At 40.7% G+C, this 22,843-nt stretch overlaps 3 protein-coding genes across 3 annotated transcripts; 2 read left to right on the plus strand and 1 right to left on the minus strand.

Annotated features, from left to right (window-relative positions):
• Positions 1 to 1,563: 1,563 nt before the first annotated feature.
• MELLADRAFT_112547 (uncharacterized protein) lies at positions 1,564 to 3,098 on the minus strand (the record flags this gene model as incomplete). Its single annotated transcript, XM_007417056.1, has 3 exons — positions 1,564 to 2,573; positions 2,733 to 2,808; positions 2,910 to 3,098. The coding sequence occupies 3 exons, from the start codon at positions 3,096 to 3,098 to the stop codon at positions 1,564 to 1,566; spliced, it is 1,275 nt and encodes a 424-aa protein (XP_007417118.1).
• Positions 3,099 to 12,129: 9,031 nt separating this feature from the next.
• Positions 12,130 to 16,185, plus strand: MELLADRAFT_50645 (uncharacterized protein; the record flags this gene model as incomplete). The annotated part of the gene is made up of 15 exons (XM_007416994.1): positions 12,130 to 12,215; positions 12,290 to 12,394; positions 12,481 to 12,736; positions 12,810 to 12,882; positions 12,969 to 13,668; positions 13,740 to 13,901; positions 13,969 to 14,076; positions 14,144 to 14,216; positions 14,287 to 14,566; positions 14,650 to 14,807; positions 14,885 to 14,991; positions 15,077 to 15,144; positions 15,222 to 15,583; positions 15,645 to 15,897; positions 15,971 to 16,185. 15 exons carry the CDS (start codon positions 12,130 to 12,132, stop codon positions 15,982 to 15,984), a joined length of 2,805 nt encoding a protein of 934 aa, XP_007417056.1.
• Positions 16,186 to 16,991: 806 nt separating this feature from the next.
• Positions 16,992 to 20,503, plus strand: MELLADRAFT_94200 (uncharacterized protein; the record flags this gene model as incomplete). The annotated part of the gene is made up of 13 exons (XM_007417036.1): positions 16,992 to 17,050; positions 17,129 to 17,454; positions 17,521 to 17,795; positions 17,859 to 17,942; positions 18,047 to 18,293; positions 18,377 to 18,503; positions 18,690 to 18,776; positions 18,865 to 18,935; positions 19,008 to 19,199; positions 19,274 to 19,433; positions 19,510 to 19,795; positions 19,869 to 20,312; positions 20,393 to 20,503. The coding sequence occupies 13 exons, from the start codon at positions 16,992 to 16,994 to the stop codon at positions 20,501 to 20,503; spliced, it is 2,469 nt and encodes an 822-aa protein (XP_007417098.1).
• Positions 20,504 to 22,843: the final 2,340 nt, after the last annotated feature.

The raw sequence follows: 22,843 nt of genomic DNA on the forward strand, positions 1-22,843 counted from the left end.
TGGGGACTCTCAATGATGTAGCATCATGGAAGGTACATCCACTCCCAGTAAAGTTGTTTGCACCTGAATCAGTGGTCTGTGCCAACATTTATATAAAGAAATTAAAAATAAACAACAATAAAAAATGATTAAAAGAATAAAAAGAATAAACTAATTTGACAATACCAATCTTGTTATGTAGCCCGTGTTTGATGAGAAAACAGGCAACTGCTCAAGTCAGGAGGGCTCCATGTAGTGATGCCACACAGCCAGTTTGAATTTCAGTTGTTGACAATGGCAGCAAAACTTCCAATCAGAATGAATGTATTTCACCAAGACGCCAATGAACACAAGTTGTTTTACTTTGGTTGTCCAGACTTTGTGGATGAGACCTAATTTACCCAGGATTCCCTTACAAAGAAAAAGCCGGTCATACCCAATCTTGATATTCAAGTATAGTAAAAGAAATAGACTTACATGTAAATCTTCAACAACATTTGTTAACATGTCAAGCAGAAGCTTTTTGTGCCAATTTGCAGAACAAAGTGATGCAGAAACATTGGCAAATGAAGCAAAAGGCTGCTCCGAGGGGGGTGTTTCTATTCAAGCCCAAGGCAAGGCATGCAGTAGAACCCATAACTGCAAACATCAAACAACTTCCCTTCAATTGAGCACGGGAAATTGATTGGAATTATAATTGGTTGTAAAGCATTGATCACTACACACCTGAGCCATAGCACCCACACTACATATGTGCAGCGCGTTGGGTAAATTAGGAGCCATCATGTGATACAGAGATCATTCACTTTCAGTTTCAACACAGAGCACAAAAAAACAGAATTTTTCACAGCACCTTTCAGATTTTCTCCAATCATGACAAAGGCATTCATTATTGGCGCAGTTTTTGTACAAGAGAAACTGACTTGCAAGCAACTTGAAAGGTGAACGGAAAAGTGTTGAATTGGGTGTGTACATTTTGAGTTATTGATGTATTCCACACAAGGAATGTAGTAATCTTAATTGATCATTCTGAAAACTACAGTCTGAGCCCGTCTGACTGGAATCAATGGCCATTCATGGTTTTATAGGACTCTGCACTTCAAGTGCAGTCATGTAGGGATCATGAAACGACAAATCAATGGTGATGGGTTAAAAGCACATGTTTCTAATTACTTGCGAGAATTTTTTAGATTTGAAACAGGTACTAAGGTTTTATGTGAAATTAAACTGGTACATGTTGTATACATATGACATTGCGTATTGATATTGGCTCAAAATTGAATGTGAAAAGAGCAGTGAAGCAAAGATAGTAGGGTTGGTGCCAGCATTAGAGCTATTTTTTCAAGATGCATTAACCACCAAATCTTTGATCTTGTGAACATACGAAGAAAAGTGCAATGAAAGATAACAACGAGGAAGAAAGACTTGCCGGAAATACAAACTAGCTAGAGCAAAAGAGTTATATGTCAGTGTGACCGCCACCGTTTTCATAGTCTACGTTGAATCCAGAAATGACTCACCAACTATTTTGATATCATCATGAAGCTCTCATGAATCTGAATTTCGCGCATAGGGAGTAGGATGTCAAGCTTTCTTATCCTGGAATATCTGACTGCGATTTTTTAACCGTTGTTCTTCTCTTTGAACTAATCGTCCCAGGTTTTCGAGTGCAAGACTGATGCTATCGATGGTGGCATCCAAATCTTCCAAGTAAAGCTGAATAGAATCAATCACCCGTTGAAGGAAGTCTACCAAATTGATGAGGCCTTGTAATGCACTTTGAGACAGCCTTGTAATTGTCATGAAAAACTTTATGATGGGGTATATCCATAATGCAAAGAATATTGATGGGAAATGTGATTTGTGTTTTCTCACTGGCACAAGATTACCTGGCTCTTCTTCTTCAAATATTGGGGAGCCGGTGGGTGAGATCAAAATGGATTGGCTATGTCTAGTGTGCAAGGCTGGCAAAGAGATCGAATGACCAAGCTTATTCAAACGCTTCGGTCGACGTTTCATCCACGACGATTGGGGTGACACAAAAAATGAGTTCGACGGGGTGATTTGATCTCCGTCTTCTGAATCTGAGCGAGACTCTAGATTGACTTTCGATTCTATCTTGTCCACACAAGGCAGTTGTTGAGGACACTGGGAAGATTTGTAACGTAGCGGAGGAGGCGAGGCGGGTAAATCATCCAGGTCAATACTCTCAACGTCCGATCCGTAAAGAAAATCAGTTTCTGGGTGAATGTCGTATGTCCGCACAGGTGTCTCCGGAACGTCCCAGTGAGCTTGTTTCTCGTTCAAGGTGCGAACGTCGCGTTTTTTACAAGGGGTTTCTTCATCGTCCTCCTCGTTATCATCCTCAATCCAAGACGCCACCCTGCGCATGTTGATTTTTTTTTTGGTGGCAGGCACGGGGACTGAACGGACTCCAATGGACAGCTGAGGACACCCCGGTTCGGTTGGAGCGTTGAGGTGAGTAGATTGCTGAAGTGGGACTCCAATAGATAGGGAGCCATTTGGATCGTTGGAAGTGCCTCGCAAGGCAGCAGGTTGGGAAGGGCGAGATAATGTCATGAGGAGCCTCCAAGCTGGTGGGAACGCACAAAAGATATGGATATGAGAAAAGGCCAGATAAGAAGATTGATGGTGATGCGCTTGAAGTGTAACAATAGGAGGTAGTCCGGGACGTTATCAGCCCAGCAAAACGGACGGAAAACGTCTCAGGGGACGTCACTGGATACAAAAACGTAAATTAATTAAGTAATGTGGACAGACATGAAGACAGGCAAGCATGCTGCCGGTGTATTCTACGTTGTGATGTATCTAGATAAGATGAGGTACATACCAAAGCGACCCAGAAGAGATCAACGTTGTTCCCCAACAGATAATTGAGGCAACAGTTAACGAGATGGCGATGCGCTGACGAGCAAGGATGAGGATTCAGGAGGATTCTCGTTGGACAAGGTTAGCACCTTCATGAATGAGGCAGTTATCAATCGCGCGCGCCGTAGTGGATTGTTGACGATCAATTGGGCATTTTCACCCCAATGTGTATCATTTGCTGGTATCATAGAAGTGAGTGGTGACTCCGGTCCAAGACGAGCTTGACTCATGTTCAAAGCGTAAAACTCAAAGCGAATTATAAAGAGACGTGGATGACCACGCGTTTATTGCGGATAGCTTGCCAATACATGTACCCCAACGGAATTCAACCTGGGTTAATCAGTGATCACCGCGCCGAACAGGACGCGGCTGGCGAATAATCGATCCGAATCCTAATCCAGCCTGACCTCAACGGACTTGGCCAATTCTGTCTGTCGGCAAAGAAGATGTAGAGTTTGAGGAACACTAAAAACGATTTGAAAAGACCATGACCATTGACAGCGACAGGGTAGATCCTGGTAGATCCCAATTTAGCAGAAGTGAGAGCGCCGCAGAGCCTGACGGATTGGGGTTTTTCTGGATAGCTTTCCCACGTCCGCATCAGTCACGCTTCACACACACGTGTTCTGGTAAACTTAACAAAGTCCCACGGCTGAGGCGAGCGAGGGACTTACGCCAAACTTGTACGGTCCATAACCTCGCGGTAGAGGGTTTTGCAGGGAGCTTCCTTCAATCCCCTTTATCTTTTTCCACACCGAGTATTCAGGCATGGTCCAAAGAGAAGGATATGCGCCAGAGTAAGACACATATTGTACATTTTTTCACCGAGGAAAGCGCTCTTATTACGCAGATAACAGATGAACAAAATCGACCATTTTCACCGACACTCCCCATTTGCAGCAGTTACATGCGTAATTTACATGTACAATTGCTATTGAAGCCAAAGCTTTGAAGCAATTTTGTTCATGGAGGGGAGCAGTTTCCTCGGTGGAAAATCTGTACAATATGTGCCAGAGTAAGGTACCATCTTTTCTCTTTGGACCATACCCAAATCCTTGGTGTGGAATGAGATAAAAGCAAATGACAGAGGCTCCCTGCAAAAGCCCCTACGGTGAGGTTTTGGACCGTAGAAGTTTGGCAGAAGTGCTTGTTGACAGATGTGGTGTAGGATCATCACACCCCCCAAGGCCATTGTGTGGATGAATGCAAGTCATTGTCACAATGTTAAAAGACATCCCACATTCTGAGATACAAAGAGGTGATGGATCTGATCCGGACCATGCAGGGAAATCTAAGCACAGCTTTCCCTATACAAGTATTGTGAACCTCAGGTGTCATGTGGTGGGCGCAAGCTTGGGAAAAAGTAAGTGCCCGGGCACGCCTGGAGGGGGTCAGGCACACCCTCATTTTGGCTGGGGGCGCAAGAGGGCGCAGGAGGCGCAAAAAAAGGACAAAAAAAGAAAAAAAAAAGAGTTTTGTTGTGGTATTACCTAATGCTGTCTTTTTGGTATTACCTAATGATGTCTTTTTGTCCTATTGGCCAAGGACTTCCGGTGTGCAGTTACGTGACAAGAGAAGGAGTTATTCAAATTAATGAAATTAAATTAACAAAGATATGTACGAGTTGGGATGTGTGAGTAAGGAGATTACTATGAAGGAACCTAATGAGGTATTATTGTGTCTGTTTTGGGAATAAGTCGTGTGTGACTTGAGTGTCTTCTTTCGAATGTGATTGATTAATTTGTGCTGCTCTTGTGTTCTCATTTTGACTTGAATAGTTGTTGTTGTTTGTACCCAGATTCTTTTCCTTATCGAAAAGAATCTGTAAGTACTTTCACTATACACTCTCATATCAACAACTATAACAACTAAAGTCTCTTATATACATATTTGTAGTATTTCTGCTTTTTACTCATTTACCTCACTTGAACGTACTGTGATCCTGTTGCTTGCACACAGGTTTATGTTTTTAATCTTTCTTCTTTTTATTTCTCTACTATGTATACTGATGTTGTTGCACACAGGTTTGTCATGTTTTGATTAGCTCTATGTAGCTTTTGTGGCCTGTTGCCTTGACTTACACATTTCCTGATTACCCCAGGTTCTATCTTTTATTGGCAACACCACACTGCTCCTCTGAGCTTAGTCATTACATAACTTTACATCTTCACAAGTATTTGATGATGCTTTGTCAGCCACATCTTCTACATCCCAGAAAACATTGATAAACTCATATGAACACCTTATAAACACATTCAACAGCAATAGTACAACAAAAATCAACCAAATCAAAAAAAGGTCAATGAACATGTGTTGCTATCAATGTAGTCCAAAATTTTGTTGTTGGGGTAAATTTCAATCCAGACTGTAAATGCTTCCATGACTGGAAGAATATGATGCGGGGTGGTACCCATAACACACATTGATTCATTTGAAATGATTTGAAGGTGGAAGAGGGCTGATTTCAGCAGAAAACCTTGTAGATCACATGCTTAGGTTCATGGGCGCGCCCACTCCAATTCAGACCAAAAAAGACATGCCCGGGTGCACCCGCACCAGGTGCATCCCGGGGCGTCAAAATTGTGCCGCGCCCACTACATAACTTGGGTGTGTACTTCTCTTATAGTGAGGAAGAATCTGGGCTAAGCAAGTGAAAGGATCTTTGAGGAGAGGGCATCAAGTAGCTATACAGAGATGGCAACAATATGGGACTACAATGGTGACAAATGTTTATGTATGCTTGCTCTTGTAAATTGCATGTGGAGGTATCTTGGCTCTGATCAAAGCAATGGTTCAACTACGTGTTGTGAGGGGCTTACTTAATCTCAAATATCAACACAGTGTAGCTTGAAAAAGTATGGCATTGTAGCCTGAGGTTGAATGTCATAAAGAAGAAAACCTGATTGGACTATAATGAGAGGACAAACCATTAACATTTTGGGGTGTGGGTAATTGCATGAGTTCATGATTTAAATTTGTTTGGTGTCTTACAAAGGGCACAAGAGGATATGAGTAAGGATTTCATTGGGAGTGGGATAGGGGATGACAAAAGGTACACTCACCTCCTTGAGTTCTTAATCCAAAAGTAGGCTTTGCTTTCTTGAAATGATTAAACCTAGGTACAATATTTATGCCTTAGAAAACTTGCATTTTTTTGGCTTGAGCCATACATTTGGTTTCTTTGATATCTCTTACACCTGGTCCTGTATAAATGAGACTATGGTAGAGAATATCATCCTGATACACTGCTACATCCCTACCTATGTATGTTTGTGCAATATCTTGAATGACATACTGAAAAATCCTGGAGCACCTGTTGGACAAAATAGAATTGTACAGCCTTGCAAATGAAAGCGCTTTGTCTCTTTAGCATGACATCCTCAGCATTCAAAAGACCATCAATGAATTCCATTGTGAAAGGAAATATATACTTCTTTTTTATTGTCACTGCATTCAACTTCCGACAATCAAAGCAAGGGCAAAAGTTTCAATCTTTTTTGCCAGTGAATAATGCAGGTGCACCCCACGGAGGAGCGGTGTGTCTGATTGTTCCATTTTTCAATCCTTTCTCTAACATTTCATATAACGCCTCCCCTACTTTTGGTGATAATGGCATCACTTTGCAGGCTTGAGTTGCTCCTGGTATTAAGTCAACACAAAACTCATACTCTCAATGAGGTGGTAGCACATTTGAGTGTAATTTCTCAAACATTGCAAGATATTCATGATACTCACTTGGAATAATTCAGCTGCTGGTTTCTCTGGAATGCCTTTGAGTTGATCTGATGTGTAATGAGTTCAAGCGGATTGATTGTTGACACTGTTGAGTGGAGGTACCTGGACAGAACAGGTACATTAAGTTCTGGATGAACTTGTAAAGGTAGAAAAGAGGGCGGAGGAAATCATGCCTTACCTGGACAGAACAGGTACGTTAAGTTCTGGATGAACTCATAAAGGTAGAAAAGAGGGTGGAGGAAATCATGCCTTACCTGCAAAAGAGCAGGACGAACGACAGTGGTAGGAAGGGTCTCAAGCTTCAGTTTCCACGTGATCATGAATTTCAAACACACGCATATAGTAGTGAAGAAAATAGAAGAATAGAAAACTAAATAAGAGAAAGAAAAAGAGATAATCACCTGGACAGAACAGGTACGTTAAGTTCTGGATGAACTTGTAAAGGTAGAAAAGAGGGCAGAGGAAATCACGCCTTACCTGCAAAAGAGCAGGACAAACAACAGTGGTAGGAAGGGCTGTTGTAAAGGGTGAGTACAGTCCAGGTAATAAAGCACACACAGATATTTGAGTAAGAGGAAAAAAATGCTTACTCTCAAGCTTCAGTTTCCACGTGATGAGGAGGGAAACTGGAGCTCGAGAGAGAGCCGGTATAAATGAAAAGTTCAGGTCACACAAAATTTTGAAAACACATCCCAAAGAGAAAATGATAAAACACACACACATAAGTAGTTGAGACAGATACAAATTTGGACAAGAATGAACAGAGATGAAAAAGAAGAAAAGCTACATTGGGATTTGTGGTACCAGTTTATCTAAGCCACCTGAAACACTACACGTACTCCAACTTGAGTCTTCTTCTCCTGCCCTAGTCTTGAATTATCAGCACCTCATTCCTGCATCACACCTTCTAAGTACCTTACTGCTCTTCTACGTGATGTACTTGACATACTAACCCAACTACACAACAACATGATGCCAATGTAGCCAACAATTTCCGTGATGTATTTGCTGCATCAATCTTTGTTGGTGTTGGTTTCATTGATTGACACAATTTTTGAAAATATCCATTTGGTCTTGTTATACCCGTTTGTAATTGTTTGAAGGTCTGTTAGAGGTGTTCAAAACTTGTGTTTTGTGCCCCAGAAGTGTCCAGAAGTGACATCCAGAAACTTCTGGGACACCTCCAAAATGTTCTGGATGTCACTTCCGGACCTTTCTTGATAGCTTTGAGAGCCCCATGATGAACCCATCCCTCCCCAGCCTGCCATTACCTGACTTGTGTCTTTCCACAAACACCCCTTAGCCCAGCAGGTCTCAGGCTATGTGTTCATTCTATGTACAGATAACAAAATTGCACTGCAATTACCATACAACACTTCAAGGAATTGACTTGGTCTTCTCACCAATCTCTGGAGGAGCTATCTATCTAACTGCTTGTGTCAGTTTTTCTCTCACTCATCTCATTCATGGTTACTTTGTTGCTAATTTGAAAATCGATTTTGCTATTAATTCATATCACATCTCTTTCAATAAATCACTAAGAAGAACAGCCATGTAAAATCATCTTTGGGAATTTAAGTTGGATAATTGATCAAATCAAACAATTGATTGGAACTGAACAATTGATTAAAATCCAACTATCAATCAAAATCAAGCAATTGATCAAAACTTAACAACCAATCAGAGTTCAACAGTTAACTTCTCGAGCTTGCCTATCCCATCTTTCAATAGTGATTTTTTTATCTGTTCCTATTCACATCAGTCTCAATGATTGCATTTAAGTATGGCTTACTTAATTTTTAAAATGGAAAAGAGCCAATGACTATCTTTTTGTGTTGTAAAGCAGAGATCTTGTTCAATTGATGAAAAGATGGATTTAATCATTTGCAATTTGAGTTGATGGTAGCTTTGATGAGAACATGGATGTTGAGGAAATCATGACACTGGAACTATAGTGGTACACAAACATCTCAACCCGACTTAATAAAACCCATTGTAACTCAATTGAAGTTTGATTTTTTAGCGCTAAAAACTCAAAATCAATCGGGTTGCCACGGGTTTTTTGGATGTCTTTTTGAGGTCAGGTTGAGATGTTTGTGTACCCCTTATAATTATCTTTCATTGAGGTCTTAATAATCAAACATTACAATTTGTTTTATCTCAAGACTTGGTGTGAATGTGTTGGGTAGTTGTTTGAGTACAATTCATGACCATCAAAACCACTCACAGTAGCTCTCACCATAGCTCACAGTGCCATCATTTGTTAGATCACTTATGTACAAGTAGACACAGAAAAGATACCATATCCTTGGGGCCAAAAGATCACTACAGGGTGACATATACTTTCTGCGTCTACTTGTACACAATTATGCCTTTAAACTCTTTTAAAGTCCCATCCAATTAAAATTCCTATTCTTTGTCTAAAAAGGAACTCCTTATCAAGGTGAAGATACATTTGTATGTCATTTGATAAAAATTTGAGCTGTCAGAAGATAATCAATAGGGGTGATGGAGTTGCAAGGGAAGATTGGCCGGTGATTGATGACTATGATGATGCGGTGTTGATGAAGTCAATGCAAAGTGAAGGCAGATTTGAGAAGGATCTGTCGATTATTTTGAACATAAAGATTCACAAATGCTTCTGGAGCCCAGATGTGCCCTGTCAATGGTTTTAGGTTTTTACAGTGTAAAAACCTCTAAAACGTATTGACATGTTACATCACTTATAATAAAGATAAAATAATCACGGTACTCAAAGCAAGTATGTAGGCGTAGATATTCTGCGCTACATACTTTTTTTTGGCGGGGAAAAAACAAAAATATACTTTTGGTCTTGTTTTCCCCACCAAAAACAAGTATGTAGCAAAAAGTATGTATGCGTACATACTTGCTTTGAGTACCCTAAATAAGTACAAATTAGTGAAACACACTCCTACACTTGAGTTTCAAGAGTGCATTACAAAAACTTATCTTCATTATGATTATGAAATGGCTGAACTCACTAACAACATTGTAGCTAACAATGTACCCTTTGTTTACATATCATGATAGACACCAAACAAAGGGTTGATTATTTACCCTTGAACTAAATTAAGGAAAACCCTCAACCAGGCTAAATTACAAAAAGGTAACAAAGCTGGGGGCTTTACTGGGTCCAATGCAGCCTCTAACCCCTTGTCAATTTGCCTTGTGTGCCTCATTGGCTCCGATTGCACTTGGTCCTCTGACACCACCAGCATAAATTAACTTTCACAGAGAAAATGATTGCGTTTAGAGCAACAAACAATTGAAAATGCATTAAATCAGCATTTCCAATTATTAGATAATATATGTGTTTACCCAGTTGACACAAAAACCCGGTATGTACACCCAGTTGTGTTTTTGGTGGCAACTTTGTGTATCTATTGATAGCTCTTGATAGCTTCCAGCCAAAAGTTTGACTGGGTGTATGGTGCTTTTATGCAACCAGGTTGAGTTTGAACACGGCTAATGCTTTAAATGTAACCATTTTTTCTGTAGGAAAATTACTTTATGCTAATAGTGTGAGGTTTCCTTTGGTGTTGACAAAGCTTGGTTTTCAAAAGCTGCTGGCTGATTGTTGTCTTTCATTTTGGTTGTTTGGTCTGTAATGCCTTCTAAATGGTGTCTCTGGTCTTATATGGTTCTTTGTACTCTGAAATTATATGTGAGGCATACTGACATGGCAGGAGGTTTAATGAGTTGAAAAACTCCACCCCCTCATTGAGAATCATATTGTGCCTCTCAGGCTCCCCTAATGAAGTCCTTTCAACGGCTGCACTGCTTGAATTTTCAGTCTATAGTGATTCATTGTGCCAACAATATGTTGATGATTTGCCTTGATCCACAGCATTCCCAGATTTATGTTGTACTTGTCTCATAACTTGGTGATGATTGTTAAGGTCTCAGACTTGGGACAAGAGCAAGGATGATGTGTGTTGATAATGTGTGTTGATAATGTGATTGCAACATGAAGAAGATCAATGCTGAACTCTTAGTCAGTATAAGAGCGCTGAATTTATGGTATAAGCATTTGTAAGATGTGTAAGTGCGTAATATGCTCATAACAACCACTCCCCTTCATATCTCAACCTCCTCTTGATGGATTAGATATCTTTCCACAGGTGAGCATTGAAAACCCAGTGGGAAAAGAGCTTTCACCCTAAATTCCTTCCCTGTGTCCTTCTGTATTGCTTTCCTGCTTGAGGGTATCTTGTATTGTAATCATTTCCTTTGCTTTTCCTAAAACTTTTTCCGGCTCCCATGAATTGTGATTGGTGCCATAACCCTTTCAGCCAACCAGATATTCCACTTCACCCCTTTGTTTTCTTTGTTTAAAAGTTCACTGTAGATCTGGGTCTTACTCATTGTGTGGGCCTACACACAAGCTGAACCTGTCAAAGTTAGTTGATATTGGAATCACATTTCCGCACAATCCAGGAGTGGTAACTGGCTAAACATACTAAAATGGAAAGAAGAAGAGCTTAAAGAAGCTCTGCTGCATTTATTCCAAGGTTTCACAACATTTACAGCCCTCAAAAAGGGATTCTAAACCAAAGTGCTTGCAATTCACGCTGATCTCAGGCCAAAGTTGGGTTATAAGGCCGCATTGAAAGAGGGGCTTAGCTAAGCTTGACTGCTGCCTGTTATTATTTATTCTAACAAGACACTGACTTCAAGATGCATTGTCAATGACGTGCAGGTCCTTATAAGAACCCCGACTACATTGCATGTTTACATATTGCGCCGCGACAAGTACTGAGAAGTTGATGCGGGAGGGTTGTGTGAGCACGGTCAGGTTAGCGGGCAAGCCCGCCTATGTATTGCTTGTAGTGTCAAAATCAGTACCTTCAAAGCGGTATGACCAGCTTTGCTTCAGATAATTAGCAAGAGCCATGATTCACTTGTCCATGTGGTTGAAAACCACTGTCATCAGAAAATAATCAGCATGAGGTCATGAAAGGCAACTTGCAGACTTGATCACAAAATCATCTGAATTGTATATGTTTTGCCTCTGATTAGCCTTATAAGGACCTACACCTTGTAGGATTTGTCTCATCATATCATAAATACCATATCTTGCGTTTGCTGACTTGAATCCTTCAAAACAGAAAGCGTCAAGTTCCATGTGAAATATTAGGGATGCTTGTATGTAGGGAGTGGGACTGGTGTTTTTGATTACATGTGCAGTGTAAATATGTGCCGATCAACTCCTTCCACGCTACACTTGTCACATCATCGAATCTGAAATCTCGATCAATCTACTCTCCAACAAACTTGAAATCTCTTGAAAACTAAAATATTAAAATTAACCGAATTCCTTTATCACTTCTTCAAATCTCAAGCCCTGTAAAATGTCGACTCAAATGCGAGGTAGGCTTGTGAATACTTATACATGAACAACTCTTTACTGACAAAAGTCTCTTGCAGCCATTGTCAAATCTGTTCTTTCTGCGGTAATATCTTGATTTGAATTTGGCTGGTGATATCGAAATATTGAGAGATAGAATGTATAATTTCCAGGATACGGTAATTTTAAGAGGTCGCCCTGCCAATGGTCAGCCTCCCAAAGAGCGTACACTCCATCTATATGGGTAAGCTACTCACAATCGATATAATTAGACCCTACCTATGGGATGAAACTGATTGTTGGATTTTGATGTTCCAGATTGAGTGCACCACGCACCGGAAGTCGAGATCGTCCGGATGAGCCATGGGCTTTCGAAGCTAGGGAATTTGTGAGGCAATTGATAGTTGGAAAGGATGTGGCCTTGTTTGTTCTCGTATCTTGATATCATCTCAGATCACTTCTTCAAATGACATCATTTACGCTTCAATATAACCAACGCCTTTTCACAGTTCTATCTCTTACACCAGTCCTTCCGGAGCCGAATTTGGAGTGATTCATCTGATGGACAACCCTACTTCACCCTTGGATGTCCCTTTTGAGATCGTCAAGAACGGCTGGTCAAAATTGAGGGAAAACATATCTTTCAAACATAATGATTCGGACGATGTCAGTGATGGTCCTGAGCAAGAACGCAGGAATCTATTGAAACTAGCCGAAGAAAACGCAAAACGAGACGGCTTGGGAATTTGGGCAGATGCTACACCGGTAAGTGCATGTTATGCTGTAATATTGATCAATCTGAAGAGCTTATCTGATGTAAGCACCCGAATTCTACCAGTTGGAAATCAACTATTCGATGCCAGAAGACCCGGCAGGATTCCTTTCGGAGCACAAAGGAAAACCATTAGATGGTGCGTAGCATGGATAGTCTTTTTGGTTCGACGATACAAATGTTTGGTTAGAGTTAAAATCAAGTGTGTTTCATGACGGATGCCAGCAATCATCGAGTCCATCTCGAACGGTACGACGGTCAGAGCTCGACTTCTTTTGGGCCCCGCTCAACATCAATTCATCACCCTCACCATGGCAGGCGTTCGTTCGCCTCGCTCACGCCAACATACCAATGCAACAAATGATTCTGCAGCGCAAGGCCAGAATATTCCTGATGGAGAGCCTTTCGGTGACGAAGCCAGGTTCTTTACCGAGACACGACTTCTACAACGCAAGGTTACGGTCGTGCTTATTTCTTTGCCAAGCCCTCAAGCCACTAATTTGGCCGCTCAGACCAGCCAAGTACAACAAAATGTGACAGTTGGAAGTTTAATTGGAATCGTTCAACACCCAGCAGGCTCAATTGCAGCCTTGTTGTTAGCAAATGGATTGGCCCGAGTTGTGGACTGGCATGCAGGCTTTTTGTCATCGGTACCTGAACAACTTGGGGGTGGTATGGAGCGCTTGAGAAAGGCTGAAAAAGAAGGTAGAGATACCAAACGAGGTCTATGGAAAACTCTTGCGGTCGCCGGGAGCGGATCGGCTACTTCCAAAGACAATGTTCCCGGGGGTTCAAGCAGTAAGACGAAGTTCGAAGGCACGGTTGCAAGAGTGTGGAGTGGGGAGCAGCTGAGCATAAGAGTTTCGGCCCCTGGGCAAAAAATTGTAGAAAGAAAGATACAGCTCAGCAGTGTTCGACTTCCAAGGTGAGTTACCAGCTGGTACACCGCGCCTCTATGCAGTTTTCATACTCAGCTTGACTTTCGGTCTCGAGCAGACCCACAGATCCAAAGATGGGAGGGTTGGCTTCAGATGCGCGCGAAATGTTGAGGCGAAAATTGATAGGAAAGCAAGTACAAGTCGCCATCGACTACATCCGGCCCAAAGAAGGCGACTACGAAGAAAAGGAATGCGCCACCGTAAAGCTGCCTGCCGGAGTGTAGGTCCATTTGTATACCTATATCTCAGCGGCTGAACAATTTCTGACGAGCTGAACTGTAACAAAGAAACGTGGCCAACTTGCTGGTTGAGCGTGGGTACGCCACTGTCTTACGACATCGTCAAGGCGAGGATCGTTCGTCTGAATACGATCAACTTATGGCGACAGAAATGAAGTATGTCGAATTGAGTCCTGGCAACGCACATGTGCACTAGCTTACGCAAGCAAATGTTGATGGATAGGGCTCAAACTGAGGGCAAGGGCCTTCATTCTGGAAAGGAATTTCCATTGCCGAAGATCACCGATGTTTCTGAGGTGTGTTTTGACCTGAAGTATAACCTGAACACTACTGATATATGCGGCTTCTGATGATTTGTCTCGAAAGAACGCGAACCGAGCCAATTCTTACCTTTCCGGCTGGAAGCGCCAGACCAAAATGCCAGGTGTGGTTGACTACGTAGCCAGTGGATCGCGGTTCAAGATTTGGTTCCCAAAACAAGATTTGAAATTCACTTTAGTTTTGAGCGCCATCAAATGCCCCAAAACCGCAAGACACCCAGGGGAAAAGAGCGAACCTTTTGGGGCTGAGGCCTTGGACTTTGTCAATCAATTGATTTTACAACGTGACGTCGATGTTCAGGTGGAGGCTACTGACAAGAGTGGAGGTTAGGTGACCGTCACGTACTATGATCATCGTGTTGAAGCTATTCTATTATGACAGTGCTGATTATGGATTTGATGCATATAGGCTTCATTGGCTCGCTATTTTTCAACAAGACTGAAAACCTCTCTGTCCTCCTCGTTCGTGAGGGTTTGGCAAGCTGTAATGAATTTTCCCTGGATCGTTCTCCCTACGGAAAGGAGCTCCTAGCTGCTGAAGAAGAGGCTAAGAAGAATCGCAAAAATGTAAGTCATGTATAACCGTTGCATGATTCGGAACATTCGACATTTATCATTGTAATTGACAATCATGCACAATTTAGCTTTGGCGAGATTTTGACACGCAGAATACGGAAGCATTGACCTACGCCTCGAACGGTGTGAAAGATGGCGCAGCTCGCCCTAACAAGGAATACGTGGATATCCTTGTGTCAGTTCTTGCTCGCCTATCAAAGCCTCTCTGTCTATTGAAACCCTTAGCCTTCTCGCTTTTGCTGACTGGGATTGATCAATAGGTCTGACGTGCGCGAACCTTCGGAAGGGACTCGGCTAAGTTTCTCAGTTCAAGTCTTGAAGAACGGCGGTCAGTAGTAGCCTCATTACCGTGTAGCTACACAAACATTTACTTATTCCCCAAGATCATCTTATTCGACTCGGCAGGCATTCCTGAATTGACACAGCTGATGTCCGATTTCTCGCTACATCACCGCACGGCATCGACTACGCCCAATGCTGGTCAGTATCGCGTTGGAGACTTGGTCTCAGCCAAATTTTCGGTCGATAATGCATGGTACCGTGCAAGGATTTGCAAGAACATGATGTCCAGGAAAGAAGCCGATGTGGTCTTCATCGACTATGGCAATTCCGAGACGGTGTCACATTCAAATCTCAGACCGTTAGATGTCAGATTCAAGACGTTGCCAGCTCAGGCTAAGGAAGCCACATTAAGCTTTGTGAAGCTTCTAGGTACAGACTCGGAGTATGGAGTCGAAGCCATGGACAGGTTCAAGTCTTTGGTGGAGGTAAGTTGGGAATAACCCCCCTGCTCAATGTCCATGACTGATATTCTCGGTCTCATTGAAGGGTCGCACATTGGTGGCCAACATCGACTACCGGGATCCTGCACAGAAAGGCTTACTTCATCTATCATTATATGAGCCATCTGATTCCCCCACGTCGATTTCGTCTATCAATACCACTCTGGTCCAAGACGGTTATGCATTGATAGACAATGGAGCCCCTTACAGATCGGCTTATCCGGATATGTATCGTGCGCTTCAGAATGCTAAAACCGAAGCTAAGAAAAACCGGGCTGGCGCTTATGAATTTGGAGATGGTGAGAAACATTTTGTTTGAATCTGCTATGACATGTCTTGGTGCTTACCTTGATTCCATGCCTCACTCTCTAGCCTTCGAAGATTGAACCATGTCGATGAAAAAATTCTACGCAGCCTGACATGGGCCCGCTACGGTGTCTACTCAAATTTGCGCTTACCCGCGTACTTCAATGGGCTATTGTTTAAAAGAGTTACCATTCGAGTGAATCACCTATGAACTGATGATTGTTTGACGCGTCCTCGCACTTTGGATCCATGACAAATGTATCAAACTAGCCCTTCCACTGAATTTCGCTCTGCCTTCCGCATCAGTTGCGGGTCATAAAACGTCCTATGTCCACTTGTGACATCTTTGCATAGTAGTAAGATTCCCCACCCTAAGGTATCTGACCGCCTGTTGTTGGTACAGTCACCAGTGTCTGTGGTTTTCAAGCTTGAAGCTTTCTGGCCAATCACTTGTGTCTGTATTGAGAGCCTGAGGGTTCCATAAATTTAGCCCATCGCGATCCCTTGTATCACTATATTGGGCTCCTTGATCTGGCTACCTTGGAATTGCGGCAATCATGGTGGCCGTGTTGATTGGCATAAAATCCTGTACAGATGGAAGACTCCAATGGTGACTTTGGAGAACCCAATTGGTTGATGAGTGATACAAAGATATGTCTTGATCATAAAACATTATGATTGAGCAATTGATTTGCTTTCCTGGTTGGATCATTGAGTCATTCTCTTGATAGTGTCACTTATGCAATAGTGACTAATGTGACCAAACGAGTAAATTCAGAGAGGTTGAAAAAGAACAAAGAATTGACAGGGGCTTAGTTGAACTCAAGAAAGAAGGGAAGAAAGGAGGCTAAAAATCTCAATACAAGCCACTGGCACTGATCATCATGACCATATGGTTTGGAAATGAGAAGCTGATGAAGTAGAGACCAGTGTGAATTGTGCCAAGCTTCATGAAATCTACTTGAATTTTGAATGATCACGTTTGTACTTAAGTTTCATAAAGTCTCCAATCCCCTAAATGCTGAGTCGCAGTCGAACTCTATGCTCCTGAAAGCACCACACACACACACATGTTCAGAAATTCAAGATGGAGGAAGATATCATTAATCCATTTGATTTACATGCTATCAACAAAGCATTAGTTTGGTAAGTCTCTTTCCTTTCCTTTGTTATCCTTTCAAACCATATCATAGCTAATCAAACTACTTGAATCTGAATATTTAGTCTAGAATTGCAACGAGAATGGAAAGCTATCTCAACAATCGATCAAGTTCATCAACTCGGTAATCCATTTGGACCTCATCGTTCTTTACCAATATCTCATCCTTCATCCACACCACCACGAAGATCTCTATTCACTCTATTATCTCGTAGCTCTCAATCGAGTTTTCAAAGTACTCTCAGACGAAAGAAACTCGATCGTTCAAGCTCAGTCAACAGCGAAAATAACTCTGAGATATTTGAATCACGTAATGAGAATCAGATTCCAATGCTATCTTTCCTTTTCCAAAAATTAGGATATCACTTTCCAGGTCTCAGTACGGCTTCATGTAAGTTAAATCATAATAGATAATGCTAAATGAAGTTAATATTGAAGAAAACTTTTGATTATTTAGCCGAATGCTGGGACAACATTCAATACTTTTTTCATGACTTTAACTCTCGAAACTTCTCCACAAGTCAAGAAAGACAAGAGCTAACGAAGAGAGCTATCATCTCGATGGGTTATACTCGTATCTTATCCACTTATATTGGTTCGATTGTTTGTTTCATGGATCAGTTTCCAGAACCAGCTAGACCTGATCATCAATTGATGAAATTGGTCGATGAACTTTATGCTCGTCTACCTTTGAATGATGCCTCAATCCGTGCAGTTTATGAAGAAAAACACGTAGGTTTGAATTCTACCTAGTCTATCTTTTTATATGTTTCTGATGCATTTGTTGAATTTTAGGATACTTTTCTGGTTCACCTTCCAACTACATCAGTGTCTTATGGACCAATACCAAGCTCAGAACTAATCCGATTCCTACGACAAGTTGGTCATTTCGCCTCAATTCTCCTTCATTGAAACACTTGTTGTGTGTGTGTGTTCTACACTCTCACTTTGGAATGGCTAATCATTGATAAAGTGACATTTAGAGCTATGCAAAAGATTTAAACATCACTCAGCTCAACTTTATAGATCAGAGTTTAGAGGAAAACATTTCGGATCCAAACCTAACAAGCTTCTTGGAAACTTATCGGCTCCCATCTCTCAGTGACGAAGCCAGCGCTCTGATCAATAGACATCAAAATGAAGCCCAAGAAGAATGGGTCCGTGCCGGTCAACTTATCACTCAGGCCAAGCAGGGTTATCGAGATTTTATTCATCGTTTAATCTATGAAGGTAAGTCAGACGACATATCTTTCTACTTAAACTGTCAACATTGAATACTTAGACCTTAAACTTGCGATTGTTTGAATGGACAGACGGCGAACTGGATCGTACTTTCGAAATGGTGGCTCAATATGATTCCCTCGCAGCTCTCACCAAAGAGCAGAAACTATACAGAAATGCCGAATTTTGGGCTTCGCTTTGGCTCGCATCAGAACTACAGTGAGTCAGTAAGCGTATGCGACGTGTGAAGAGAGGTCATTTGAGGTTGAAATACTTGAGCTCTTAAGCGTATGAAACGTGTGAAGAGATTCTATATCTTGAAGGCCATTTGAGGTTGAAGTACTTGAGTTCTGAAGACTGATCACGTTTCCGGCCAAACCAATTTTCTCAAATCATCCAAATCAGCTTTATCTATGTAACAGGACCCGCAGCTGAAGAAATCCGCGCACTGGTGATCAAGCTTGATAGTTTGATGCCATATGAGCTTATAAAGTAAACAAAACTTTTTCTGATGATTTTGAATATATATCACGTTGGTTTGCTGATGGAACTACATGATTTGCATATGAATCTTATCTAGACAAGGACTCAAGATTGTAAATCCTGTACTTGCTATCAAGAGTGTGGTGACCCTGCTTCTAGGACAACCATGTAAGCTTACATCATCCGGATTCCGTCCGTTGAATTTTTAGATTGGTGTTGAATGTATTATATGATGGGTAGTCGGAGGGTTAAGTTTATTCCAACGAATGGTACAAATCGTGTTGAAGAATCAGATTAGTACTTTTGATAAACAGATTGAGGTAATTCTTGAAGAGGAAGAAGAAAAAGAAACCGTCTTGGCTGCATTCGAAGCCTTAAAAGATTATGTTTACATCTCGGGTCGGGAGAAACGGGGTGTGTGGGATGAATTGGGTGAGATGTGAATTCTATTGATCATAAACTCGTTTAACAAGTTGGTCAAACTGAACTTACGTTGTGAAATCTAGAAACGAAGAATGAAGATATTGTGATGAGTATCTTGTCACGAGCCGATGACCGATTAACAGTTTCACAACTTGAAACAATAAGTTCAGGACGAGAAAATTACTACAAAGATCTCGATACAGTTGGATCAAGGATATTCCGTAAATGCAGTCAAATCTTGCGGTGAGTGTCTTATTTGTCTATGCATATTCGTCTGCCTTGTAGCTCAGCTTCTATTCTCTGGCTGACTAGAGAGGAGCTTGATCATTAGTTCATTAACCTTGAAGCGTGATCGAGAACACATCATTGAGATGGTATTGGAGCCGAACAACTATATAATCCGGACTATCAAGATCTTTTTAGATATTTACTATCCTACAATCTATCGAGTTGCAGCAGTCACTGATCTTTCTCGGCGATTCTCGGATACGGAAGCGTTTATCAAAGATTTGATTGAATTGTTGAAACGGGGCTCAGTTCGGGTAGCTGATATGATTGATCTCTTGGATAAACATAAAGAATCATATTGGCGATTTATTCATGAGGTAAGTCATTGTCCATCTTGCCTTCGATATAACACTCGATAAGAGGCTGATGTGTTGAGATTGGTGTGTTTAGATCGTTGGGCATGATGATTTGTGTAAATCATTAAAGGAATGGTTTCAGAAAATCTTAAATTTGATCAAAGAAGGCAACCGATCACCAAACTTTGATTTCAATCATCTAGAATCAAATGAGCCACCGAAACTAAAAAGTTTGTTGACTGAAATCATTGAAAGTTCATCTACAAGTAGGGAAGAGATTTTGAAAGAAGCACGTTCGATTGCTGAGTATGATCGATGTGTAAAAGCGATTGGAGAATTACAATCGAGAATCGATATTTTAGGATCACAAAGATGTGATGCTAAAATCCATCAAGATTATAGATCAGCGTGTCAAGAATTAAGTGAACTGGATCCAATCATCAAACAACGGGTTCGGGTTGAAGAGAGAAAGGATATGTTAAGTTGGGCATGGTGGGTACGAGAAGAGGAATGGGTAGGTAGATTAGGCATTCATCAGGTTTGAGAATTTCTTTGCTTGTAACGGGAATTCATGATTAGTAGAAGATTTATCTGACTTGTTTTGATGACTTATTATAGACTTTAAATGGAATGGAATCGAAAGATGATCAAGAAATCATAATCGATCCTCCGGTCTTGTTGGTTATTCCGAATTTAATTGAACAATATGTGAAACGAGTTTGGAATTGATCATCATCATTAGACTTTGGATCTCTTTCTTATTTAATATGTAGTAATCTGTTTTTTTTTTCTAAAGATTAGTTTGGTTTTTGGTGGTTGTGTTAAGACTAAGACTCATTAACTATGGATGTTTTGTTTTGATGAGGTTTGTAGAAGATTTGTATTGTATTGTATGTATCTCTATCTCTACAGGGACACTATGAATGAAGAAAACATTTATCGACGTGGTTTGCTATACTTTTGTTGATGGGTTCAATAACTGAATCGTCTTGTAATGTATACTTTAGTTTGTAGAAAAATATGAAGTTGATTGATAAATAAATTGTTGGGGTCAGATCACACAGGTGATGATAATTTGATCACGTGGCTGTCCCCAAAATAGCAACTTGAGTTGAGGTAAATATCATCATAAATCATGAGTCCACATGAACTTGGTCTCATTGATACCCTACTTGATCTCAACCACTTTTTTTGTAGTAAGTTGGCGTAATTGTAACCTGGGCCGAAAGGAAGTGAAGATTAGAGTAATGATCTAACTTGCTGTAAGTCTCTTCAGTCACAAGCGGGCAAAGAAAAGCCCTCGAGACCACATGTATCATCATCATCATGAGCCTGGACTCGAGCCATTGGCATGAGAGGATATTTGACAAATTAAGGTTCTAGTTGACTTTGATTGATCTTGCTTCATATATATTTGAGTTGATGATATTGATCTCACAGTTCTTGCAGTGGCACGCTCAGTTGAAAAATGTAAACTTTGAACCCCTTACGCAGTACTTGGAACGTGTTTGTCTTTAAAATCTGTGCCCATCATGCTTGATTCTAACCTTGACAGTCTTGTAGTGGGCTTCAAGATCCCATTTCTCATGGTATGACCAGTTAATAGCTGTGATTTTTTTTATCTTCTGATTGATCAGTGAAATTTATTGCTGTGGATATAAGTAATGAGACCTTGGTTAAGAAAGGATTTATGCAGTTGTTTTATAAAGTCAAGTTTTACTGTAGGGGAATGAAGTTCAAGAAGTTAAAAAGTCCAAATCAACCTTGAAGGCTCAATGCATTATTTATGAATGCTTGACCTTGTGTCTTTTGATGATAGGTTTGATTGCATGATGATGAATATAATGATTTTCAAAGCTTAATGTGACTCCGATTCCCATATAGTCATCCAAAGTGATTTTTGATTTTGATTTTGATTTTTTTCTCACAGATCAGATTCCAGAATGAGTGATGAACCAATTAGATGATGTAATTCTTTCTTATACAATCATGATTTTGTAAATGTGTAAATATTTAGGAATGAATGAATTGGTTTGATTTGATGAGATCAGATCAGATTGGAGAAGAAGAAGAAAGGGTGTGATATGATGATGAATGGTAAAAGGGCAATTCAAAGATTCTCAGTTTGATTTGATTTGATTTGATTTGATTTGTAGTTTCTGATAAGGAGAAAGGGTATTCATCTCTTGACTCTTGACTCTTTGATGGATTAGCTAATCAACTAACTAACTAACTTATCATTAATATTATTATGATCTCCTATCTTCTTTTTCTTACTTGATACTTCTTTCTTTCTTTGATTCGATTCGATCCACTTCAAATCTCATTACCATCAAGAACCAAAACTCAATAATCAAGATGGACTCCAACATGCTCGTCTTATCTTATCCTCGTGCTCCTACTTTACATAAATTGGATACTCCTCTATGCGATTATGATAGGACTCCATTAGGTATAGGTTCAATTCATCCAACTAATAGTACGACTAATTCAATTTATTATCATCCTGGTTATATTCAAGATACAACTGCTGCTATCGGTTCTTTGGCTCTTTCTTCAAACCATCAAATCAATCGTTCTTCAATCTCAAGAAAATCTAGTCTTAGTAGAGTTATCATAGATGAAGCTTTAGCTAAAGAATTAGGTGTTCTATATCATCATCAAGAAAAACATTCAACTCATTCATCCATCGATTCTCTTCAATCTACTGCTGCTCATCATCAGTCACAGTCACAGCAGCAGCATAATCCTGAATCGAATCATACTCCCATCATCAACAATCATCATTCATCTCGTGATCGGAGTTCACTTTATAATTCAGATGGGCTTCCTACTCGATCTGCTTCATTTAGTACTACCACTCCAGTTCGTACTCCTCAACTACAACGACCAAATCCCACTTCATCCTCTCTCAAACTATCAACTTCAATCCTCAATCAATCCTCTTCGAATCAAGATTCTTCATTTCAAGCTGATAATCCTACAAACCGGTCTAGAACAATCAATCAGAATACTAGTCATTATTTATCTTCTCCAAACTTACTTCGTCGCTCTTCAGGTCCGTCTCAT

The sequence above is a fragment of the Melampsora larici-populina genome, assembly GCF_000204055.1.
Source record: "Melampsora larici-populina 98AG31 unplaced genomic scaffold MELLAscaffold_67, whole genome shotgun sequence".
NCBI classification, from domain to species: domain Eukaryota; kingdom Fungi; phylum Basidiomycota; class Pucciniomycetes; order Pucciniales; family Melampsoraceae; genus Melampsora; species Melampsora laricis-populina.